Source organism: Neodiprion virginianus, chromosome 3 (assembly GCF_021901495.1).
Source record: "Neodiprion virginianus isolate iyNeoVirg1 chromosome 3, iyNeoVirg1.1, whole genome shotgun sequence".
Lineage (NCBI taxonomy): Eukaryota > Metazoa > Arthropoda > Insecta > Hymenoptera > Diprionidae > Neodiprion > Neodiprion virginianus.
In genome coordinates this window covers 4,925,067-4,935,854 of record NC_060879.1, presented here as the reverse complement: position 1 = coordinate 4,935,854, position 10,788 = coordinate 4,925,067, and the positions used below count along the sequence as shown (strand labels likewise).

The window sequence follows — 10,788 nt, the reverse complement described above, 5'->3', positions numbered from 1 at the left end:
GGTATAACAAGCTTTGCTGCAGGTGATTCGAGGCAAGCGTACATCCTTTATTTACAGCCCGATCTCACGATAGATCTGCACGTGTTTAGCCTCGTTCTCTGTATCTCACGTGTAGTATAAAAGATATATATATATATATATATATATACATATCAGTGTGTGTTATATAGATAGAAACAGGGCAGAGTAAAAGCAGCAGGAGGTTAATCAACTGAGGTAACTTTTATAGGGGTTGTAAATTGGAACGCTTCACCTGCAAAGCCCGTGTTCACCGTCCCAGAAATCAGTGCGTTCTCTTCAATGATGAAGTTATACGCGAAAAGCGGTAGATTCGGTCTTTGCATGAACAATTTTTTACATACATGCAGTGAGCAGAGGAAACCAAAAATGATTGGGTAATGAATTTTTTTTTTTTTTTTTCTCTCAATCCAATAAAAATCCTCCAAAATATAGCAAGCTTAAAGCTGCAACAGTACACGGTTGGAAAAAAAAAGTCTCAGCAAGTTCACTAAAATTTTTGGGTTGTTTTAACCATTTTTTGTAGAGTACGACTGAGTGGAAAAAAAATTTTTTAAATTACAAATTGAACGTTCATACGAAAATTGAAACGTTAAATGATACAAAAAAAAATTGTTATATTCATTAACATAAATTTAACAAATAACACAAATATAAAGTGAACCTGCTGGGACATTGTGTTTAGTTGAATTTTTCCAACAGTGTGTGACGTTATCGATGCCACTAGGTATATATGTATATATCTATACAATACAATACGCAATTAGTGAAATTAAATTGTTTGAAATATCCGTAATTTCTATTCTTTTATGAAGATGAAAAACTACATTGTCCGCACGCTTGTAAATATTCTTTTCTTCTCTGTCTCTCCTTCGAACATAAATACCCAATTACACACATCCTCTGCCTAAGTTCACGCCACGTAACTTCCCACCGGAGCAACGCGCCGCCCTCCGAAAATTAACGACGATGATTAGGGACTCGAAGGCTCAGCCCGCGAGCAATTAATCAAAAGGGTTATACATAGCCGTTGCGCAAGATCTGCAGAGTTCGGAAAGCGCGGCGAGAGCAAAATTCCACGCCCATGAGGCGGGGAATGGGTGAAAGGTTTTTCGAGCATCAGGGGCGGAAAAGGTGGGGGTGGTTGAAGCGCCTCGGGGGACGGCAATTAGGTGCAGAGGGTAACGGATGAGTCGAGATAACTGGCCGAAGAACGGTTATCTCGCGGGTATTCGACGAGGAATGAAAAGAGGAAAAGGAGCTTTCGCGTCATTCGACGCTCCGATATTGATTTTTTTTTCCCCCCCTCCCTCCTTTCTTATTTTATACACAGTAGGAGGAAAACCTGGAAGGAGATTAATGGACGAAACCGCTGACCTTCCTAAACTCGCAACAGCCTAAAACGCGGTGCAGCAAAGTAAAATAATTATCGAACACTGAGGGAAAAAATTTTTAGTTCCTGTTACCGCTCGGTCCTCAACTATTTTCATTTTTTTACCACAATCGAAAAATATAGTTCTAGGTAGAAAATGAAAATTAGTTTTCTAGCCGTTACCGGAAATTCTAGTATCCGTTACTATTCTTTCTCATTACGATCGCTCTTGTTGGATTTTCTTATAACCGTTGCGAAAATTTCTCGTCGAATTTCGGGTAATCTACTTATTGGTAAAGGCACTTCAAATTCGTGAGAGTTAAATGTTTGAGCTAATCGAAAATGAACAAATAGCCAAAGTGTGATGAACAATCACGTGTAACGGTAATTACCACGGAATTAAATTACTCAAAAGTTAATCCCACCGATAAATCAAAGAGACTTACAATTGTACGTAATTATCCTCCTCAACGATTCTGCCCTGGCATAGAGATCTTCAGAAGTTCTTCAGACCAACGCCATTTCTTTATAATCCCTCGGGTTCTTTGTCGATTCAAAAAACCCCTTTTCTGGAGTTCGGAGTAAATTATGATAATTCAATACTCGAGAATGCCGCGCCGACAATTTTTGAAAATCCTCTGACCCTCGTGAAAATTTACCTATGCAAGGTAATGGTTATTGGAACCTTGGGAAATAAATTTTCATAAAAAAATTTCAAAAATTTTCGAAAACTTCCAACGATTTCTTGTCCATGATTGTAAAGCTTCGAAATCCTGCCGTGCGAACGAAAAAATGACGCACCCAGATGCGGTGCATAATTAGTGAAACTATAGATTGTGTGCAGAATTACACCGGTGTATTGAAAGGCGTATAACCAACTATGTACCAGAGGTAGAAGCATTATCCGATCAATTAGCCGCGCCGCGTTCAATTGCTCCCAGTGGTTTACCCTGCAGGCGGCACATATACTGAGAGTCGAGTGGTTTGACTCACTTATACAATAGATCCTGCTGGTAAACAGCGATGCAGTGTAACCTACAGGCATCGAATCTCCAGATCGTGAGTCGCGAGATTAGGTATACATATGGGGCATTCCACGCCAATTCGACCTGGGTTTTACCCTCGACCTCGCAGATTTGGCGCGCGATTTTTTCTACGATTGTTCTCACTTTGAAAGATACTCTGTTTTTGTTTTTGTTGTTTTTTTTTCGACTCAATTTCAATTTTCTACAATTTTCAGAAACGATTTTATTGACCGACCAAAATTACAAATTTGAAAAAATTCTGAAAAATCCTGCGTCGGATATCAAAAATTTTGACCTTGGACCCGGAGTGGGCCGATTTTCCCTTCCTAACTGTTTTCAAGCGTTTTCCGAGAAAAAAGAAAACGTTAAAAAAATTAGAAGCGAAAGTCATTTTACTATGGATGGCTGCTGAAACATTTTTATACGTCACATGGGATTTTTGAAAACTTTTTCAGATTTTTCGGAACCATTTTACCATTCGCAAGTAATTTTTCGATATCCTTTTCAAGTTTACCATAGATAACCGAAAAGAAAAAATTTTTCCTAATCTGTGGGGTTAATTTTCGGTAAGCTAAAAAATATCCGAAAAACCGCCACGCTGGAAAGTACGTACCAGGGCGAAAAAAAAGTCATGGAGAATTTTCTAAAAAAGAAAAATGAAGGTAAACTTGTCATCCTTAAAACACCGCTTGGGAATTTTGATTACCTTTATTTTTGAGCCACGCTGTCTAACTTTTAGTATCTACGTCAAAAAATTTCGACTGGTGTGCCAAAACTTTTGCCCGGCAGTGTGTATAATATACACGATATCTATGGCAGGATCTGAACTTCCTAAGATTAAAATCCTGAAAACTGTCAATGTTACCTCCCTGCATGAGTTAAAAGATCAACAAGGCGGAACCGAGGGAATATCTGCGCGCCAACTTTCCTGTGCAATTAATTAGTAACATGCGACAGAAGAACTTACAATTAGGCGCATAGAGATATATACCCTACACATTGTAAGTATTACAGTACAGAAGTAAATTGCAATATCAAGCTCTGGTTGAACTAGAATGTTATAACTTACCCCCGTCTTTCTGTTGACCTTTCAATGCCTGTTGGTTGATTTGAGCAGGGTGATGGTGAGTTTAACTAACAATCGAGGCAGGGTTGCGAAAGCCTTTGTCATGGGCAGAGATTACGCCAGAGTTTCTCGTTGCACCGCTCTCTGCAGAAATCTGGGTCTAGTTATAATCCGGATTAGTCCCAACCCTTGCTGTTGAAGGAAGTGCAGCCACGATGCGGGGTGTTAATAAACTGCAAAATTACATGGAGAATTATTAGCAATAAATAATTATCTCGAGCGGGTCACGGTTCAGCGAACCGCGGTTATTTCCGATAAATGCCAATTAATGTTACCTTTAGTGTTATAAGAATGGGTGCGCGGTGTATAAAGTTGGTATTTACAATGATATTATGTGTGGGTGCTTGTAAAGTTTACATATGTACGAGGTAGATATACATATGTAATGGCAAGCGAACTAACACCGCGAACGCTACCGCATGTCCGCGTGTAAACTTTGCAATTTACTAATTACTCATCAACTGGCTGCAGTTAATAGAGCGGTAAAACAACGCGATGCTCTGCTACCGCTGCAGGAACGCTGATTAATTTCTCCCGCGTAACGACGCGCCCAATAATCAAATAACTAACATTAATAACTCAATTGTAACATACATAGCCATCCAAGTATATATGTAAATATACATATATAACGCCCCGTTTTAAAACCGATGTAATTAATAATCAAACTTGAGCTACTTTAATTGCTCGTTTTAACCGTTTTACCAGAATCAGTTTTAAAGAGGTATAAAACCAGGTCGCGATTTCATTTTATTTTCTTGCACACATATATGCAAATGGCATCTCGATCAAGACTCCAAGTCGATGTCTCAATCAGCTTTATAATTTTTTTTTGTTTGTAATCAATAGACGAAAAGTGCAAATTCCATTTTTTTCAAATATTTGCGTCCTAGCGTGTCTAAAGTGAAAACATCTGCTTAATATATGATATACGTTTTCTAATTTCAATCCGAGATCTTGAAAGTTTCTAATCGGTAAATTAATGCTTTTTTTTATACGTATTCACGATAAAGCAATATTTTCCTAGGTTCTAGTCGACCCGTAAAAAATTAGAGTCACTTGACGTTCCAACGTCATAATAATATTTGTATTATTCTATATAATTAACATCATCGATTTACTTTCGAAAATAAAGCCAGGGAATGACTTCTGACGGAAAGTTACTGCTAGAAAAGCATTATACGCATTATACAGTTTAACAGTGTCACTGACGATACATGACGCTTCTCCAGTTTGAATCTGTCGATTCGCATTATTTTCAAGACAGAAAACCACTCACATTATCGTTTACATAAAATTAAAGTTCAATGGTGCGCCGACTCCTCCAACGTTGATCGGAGTTTAAACTAAATTCAGCCCATCTCCAAATCATGCAGAAAAAATTGAACGCAGAAGAACAAACGACAATCGTGTTGCATGTTGCCATTTAGGATGCGTTCCGAAATTGGCTGGCAGCGCTAAAAACTCCCTAGGCAGAGGCAAAGCTACCCACGAACTCGGCAGCGCAAAAGAGATAAAAGATTGTTGACAGCACTGACAATGAGACTCGATATCTCTGAATGCACCCTTAGTGGTTTTAAGAATACCCCAATACCATAATCAGCGATTGATCAGTTGGCACGACTGACTAGTGATGCTTTCAATTCCCGTGATGCATCGCCCGAGCCTAATCGTATGATTCAAGCGATCCGATTGGCCCGCCGTAACGCGCTCAAGCGCGTTACGAAAATGGCGTGTGTGTTGACAATTGTTAGGTTATACGCTGAGAAGATTTTGTTGTCCTAAAATAGGGTCGCGTGTTCAATTTCAGCCGCTGATATTTGCTCCAAAGAGCGAGTAACGATCCACCGTGTCTCGCGAGATGCCTAAATGTAGCGCACCGGGTTGCGCGAGTAACGATAAGACGGAAGTAAACGGCAGAACTCTAACGCTCTTCCCATTCCCCGCCTACGACGATTTGTAAGTTTATCACGAATTCCGTTAACTCGAACGTCGAACGCGTGAGATGCAAGCTATGACGAAAATAGGGCCGTTTAGCCTTGGTTTTTGGCTTGGCGGGACGATGACATAACCTCACTTTTCGCAATCGCTATTCCTCACTCGCATTACCTCCGTTGAAATGAACTCGTCTGGATGCGTCGACGGTTGTTCGACATGAAAAGCTAACTGTCATTCCTTTTTAATTCAGGCTGTCGAGGAAATGGGAACAAAACTCAAAGGTCTACCATACGATGGATCAGAAGCTGAACGATCTGAAACTTTGTGAACTTCACTTCGATTCTACGTGTTTTGTCATTGGGAAACGAAACGTTTTGATGCCGAATGCTATACCGACGATTTTTGGTGCGAAGATTCTACGAGCTGGATAGATCACATTTTTTCTAGTGAATTTCGCTCTCACTATGTAACGCGAAGCTACGATCTTGTAAATTTTTACCTATAATTACAGATAACAACAAAAGAAGATTGAACGGAAAGGAAAAATCTGATTCTATTGAAAATTCGTCCCCCAAGCAAAGACGATTGCAGAGTCAGCAGAATGTGACTCTTCGTTCAAAACTGAATCCCCTTAGTCCACCTGCTTCGAAAGCATTGGAAAACGTACTGTCATTTTTTTCTACTTTACTTTCTTAGATTTCCCATCACCTGTTTATCTTCTCTTCAACATGTTTCAGAATATGAAGGCGGAGGGCAAATTCCTACAGCCGAGCTTAATAGAGCAGGTGCAGAACAATATAAACAAAACAGGTTCGTCATCTGTGTTCACAAAGCAAATAGACATGGGAAAGAAGGTCTACCGCCTGATAATAAGAATCGACAAAGTCTGCGAAGACCAGACCGTGCCACAAGAGCCAGTGAAAGTAGTCAAGAAAGGAAGGCCAGCATCCAAAGTCAAGCAGGTACCTGAATTAGAAATGCCTGAAGCGGAAGCATCCTTGGAGCTGGCAAAAATCGATGAAATAACATCCAGAGGATTGGAAGAGATGGAAGAAACACCGCCCAGAGGATTAGGAATGATCGAAGAAACGATGTTGAGAGGATTGGGAACGATCAAAGAAACGAACACCAAAAAATCAGACACGGTCGAAGAACAGGAGTCCACAGGTTCAAAAATAATCGAAACAGTGGTGTCCAAAAGGCTGGAAATGAAGGAAAGAAAGACATCTAGAGGTTTGGGAACAGTCGAGGCAAAGGCATCCAAGGGATTAGAAGTGGTGATGGCAAATCCGTCCAAGGGTTCGGAAAAAACGGTGGAAGCTAAGGTACCAAGAGGTTCGGGAACAGCAGAAGTAGAACCTCTGTCAAGAAATTTGGGTATAGCAGAAACAAAAGTATCATCAGGCTTGGGGGCGATAAATGCAAAAGCATCAAGAAGTTTGGGAACGGTCGAAGGAATGGCGTTCACAAGTTTGGAACCACTAGAACGAAACAACAGCGAAGTTAATCCTTGTTTAAAAACTGGTTGCAAATTGAAGAAAACGATACTGCACTCAAAGCCTGTATTTCAATGTGAACGGTGCAACAAGTACTATGTTGTGAAGGAGAATGCAAAGAGTGCAAATGCGTGGGCTTGCTATATTTGCCAGGAATCCATGCCGAATGCTGAGTTACTGGGATATCACATAAAGAAACATTTCAACTGCGACATATGCCAGCTGCAGTGCATGACCCAATTGTCCTTTGACAAACATAGAAAGCATCACGTAAGCACAGATCCTCTGTTACCCTACAAGTGTCACAAGTGTTCGAGTACGTTCGAGGTGAAAGCGGACGTACGCCAGCACTGTGCCGACAAACACTCAAAGAATCAAAAGCGAGAAGCTATGACAGAAGAAAGAACTGAGAAGGAGGTTGAAGCCAAGCAGACCTCTTCCGGCCAGGTGTCGTTTCAGTGTGAGTATTGTTACGTTTCGTTTAAAACGGAACAGGCCTACAAAAGTCACGTTCATTTGCACATGGGGAACAGCGGCTACGAATGCGGTGTTTGCTGCAAGAATTTTCAGACCACCAAACACCTGGCTGCTCATCAAGCGAGGCACTCTGAGCCTGTCAAGGCGTCCAAGGGCCTCAGTATTATCCAGAATCGTCAACCCAAGACTCGCACCATTGCCGTCGCTAAGGAAAATCCACAGAAACAACAATCACCACACCCCTGCACAATATGCAACAAGATATTAGAATCCGAATCCGCACTCGATATTCACATACGAGGTCACTTGTCAAACGCTCGCCGGTGTCCTCTGTGCCATAAAGCTTTCATCAATAAAACCACACTCGGGATACATTTTAAAACTCATAAGAAAGGTTAGATCCTGGTCAATCGTATTCTAAAATACCAAAACATCGGAAAACAAGCGTTCGTTCCTTTCTGGTCAATTTTTATCGGGCACAGGATTGAAAAGAAAAAATACAATTTCCTTCTAAAAATCTGAACGATTTGATTTAACTTAATATCGGCAAAACAAACTTTATAATTTGATTTTCTTTTTTTTTTTTTGTTCACAGCTGTGCCGAGTCCTATGGAAAAGAAATTGGGCGAGAACAGAATATACAACTGCACTTTGTGCCCTGAAAGATTTGACAAACGTTCTCAGTTGTACAATCACATTATGACGCACCTTGAACAGATTCACGGAGAAGGCGAAGAACCGGTTTTCGACAGTCTCGATCAACTCCTCGAAAGCGATGAAGACCTAGTGTAACAGCTCGTTTCTAAATATCTATATATTAAGAAAAAAAAAAAGAAAATATATTATTATATGCATAGATACAATGGGAGTTTTATACCTGGAAATGTTTTTCGACAGAAAATTCTTACAAAGGGTCAAAAAATAGCACTGAAGTACGTTTGGTTTATTTACATTGTAGTGTCTATAGCTGAAATGTATTATTACACGCTTTGCCGATGCAAGTTCATTTGTATGCGTATAATACATGTACTAAAACTGACTGCTTTACAGTTTTTCAAACACTGTATGGAATAAAAGTATAAATATTTTTCATTTCGAGTATTCACTAACGATTACCAGATACACGAGATATCGATGACGAGTGAATCGAGCCCACCGCATGAAAACTACAAATCATTTACTTTTTCAGTAAAATTCCCAATTCCGAAAATGTGGATAAATGAAGGCGCCTGTTAAATTGTCGATAAACAATTGGCAATACGTTAATGTATCATTTGCGTATGTAAAAAAGTATATTCGAATCAAGTTTCAAACAAGCACAACTCATAATACTAGCTAAAATTAAATTAAATATTTTCAATGATACCCTCTGCTGTAAATTTCTTCATAAAATATACACACATTATTCGTTTCTCTTCTTCACCTGGTATTACCTCAAATACTCTGTATTATTATTCGCAAATTTTTCATCAGTATCGATAAAAATAGTCCCCTATAGCATTATCGATATGAACTTACTTCAGGAATTAGGGATAAAAAATAAAAAAAAAAAACGGAGCGAGAATTTCGCGTGAACGCCCAATTGTCAAATCTGTTATTTCGATGTCCGGATTGTGTAAAATTAACGCGTAAATTACCTCGGCCCTAATATGATTAATGCTAAAGTGATCATCAACTTGACACGACAATACTTGAATCAGCAAAATGTTGATAACAAGAACGCTACCATCGATATTAAACATGCGAACAGTCGCCCCGTTTATCGCTGAAGGAACCTGCCTGTTGATCATATTCGTGGCGGCCATTTTACTAACCGCACCATTAGTTTCCCACGTCAATCAGTTACTCGTACGTTGAGTTTTAAAAAAAAATCCATTCCACCTCTTTCCCTTAATTAATCTTTTCCTCATTATTCCCGCTATAGGTAAAACCAAGCAAAGATATAAGCGATACGAAGCTTACCGAGCGAGAGATTCACCCTCCGGATTCGGACAAGACCAAACCTCGTCCTGCCGTTTTGCTACCTTCGGTAAAATCGGCGTCAAATTCATCGTTCGACCGATCGGTTAAATACCCGGCGTCACCTGCACCGCCAGCAAACGGTTCTAGCGGTGATGAAATCGGGAGTGAGAATAAATCCGAAGCTTTGATGCGTTCAAACGGATACAACGCTTTCGGATCGCTAAGCTACAACAACTATCGCCACAAGCTGATAGAAGAGACGCTGCAGAAACAATATGGCGGCGGTTACGCGCCGGGTGACGTCATCCTGAACCTGATCCAACTGAACACCGCCGATTCGGGGTGCAGCGTTACGCTGGGCCGTAAATACGACGCGATCAGTTTCTTCGACCACCTGAATCAGTCCGCGGGCCTCAGTCCCAGCTCCATTGGGCCCCACGACCAGCTGACCCATTTCATACCGCGAAATCCGCGGAAACCGGCGACGGCCGAGACGCATACCGAGACGATCGATGAGCCTTCCGAAACCAGCGTCCTCACCGGCAGACCCTCGGGCCCCTCAAGCAGGCCCACAACTCCGAGCGGCTGCCAGAGAATACAGGCCAAATTCGCGGGTTCCGCGTCTAGGACGCCATTCGTTACACCCGTTCAATCTCAGGCTCCGATAATAACCAACCCCGCCATGGTCGAGCAGCTCTTCAGACGCAACGACGACGCTGAACCCGACGTCGTCTCTAGGACCCACGTCGACGCCGAGGAATATCTCAGTCGGATCGCGAGGACTAATCGTCGGCACGACGTTGCCTCGATGCGGAGCGCCAGGTCTGCGCTTAAGAAGTCTGGACCACCCTTGCACACCGGGAGAAATAAGCTTCATCGGAACGGCGTCGGGGAAAGAAATCGTCGAGACTCCGTAAAAGCTGAGCTAGGGAATTTGACGACCTCGAAACCGACCGTTTGGCACAATTGATTTTGAGTGGGGGAAAACGGTTAATGCTTTTTTGAAATTCGAATTCTCCCTGCTTAGCAGTGACGATCGTCGCTTACGAACGACTGACGTTGAAACTCCCGGCACACTGTTTAACTTCCTGCTCCAGTTTGCTTTTCTCCAATTCTTACGTTGTAACCCAATTTTTTGTAACTTTTGATAATGTTTATCCCCTATACACACCGGAGCAGGAAGTTAGCTCTACAAGCCAGCGTTACAAACATTTTTTGTGCAAAGGATCCTGCAGAATTCTTATGGAAATTGCGGCTCCCGATTGAATTGACTAGATTTTTAATACGTTGTAGTACGTAGCCTCCTGATCAAAAGTTCTCTTGGACACAAGTCCCAAAAATCCATTGTTTCTGAGACACAGGCTTCCGAAGAAA

General features: G+C 41.2%; 1 protein-coding gene across 2 annotated transcripts; it reads left to right on the top strand.

Annotated features, from left to right (window-relative positions):
- The first annotated feature begins 5,236 nt into the window (after positions 1-5,236).
- LOC124300215 (zinc finger protein 878-like) lies at positions 5,237-8,544 on the top strand. Of its 2 annotated transcripts, none has more exons than XM_046754032.1 (5): positions 5,237-5,500; positions 5,730-5,884; positions 5,991-6,142; positions 6,217-7,435; positions 8,048-8,544. In XM_046754032.1, the coding sequence occupies exons 1-5, from the start codon at positions 5,403-5,405 to the stop codon at positions 8,242-8,244; spliced, it is 1,821 nt and encodes a 606-aa protein (XP_046609988.1). In that variant the 5' UTR covers positions 5,237-5,402; the 3' UTR covers positions 8,245-8,544. The 2 variants fall into 2 exon arrangements, with proteins under 2 accessions (XP_046609988.1, XP_046609987.1); XM_046754031.1 differs by having other exon boundaries at positions 5,238-5,500; positions 6,217-7,846.
- The last annotated feature ends 2,244 nt before the right edge of the window (positions 8,545-10,788 follow it).

Coding starts and splice junctions, on each gene's coding strand:
- LOC124300215 (XM_046754031.1), top strand. CDS start 5,403: ATGCCTAAATGTAGCGCACCGGGTTGCGCGAGTAACGATAAGACGGAA. Junction 5,501..5,729: donor TTCCCCGCCTACGACGATTT/GTAAGTTTATCA, acceptor TTTTTAATTCAG/GCTGTCGAGGAAATGGGAAC. Junction 6,143..6,216: donor CTTCGAAAGCATTGGAAAAC/GTACTGTCATTT, acceptor AACATGTTTCAG/AATATGAAGGCGGAGGGCAA.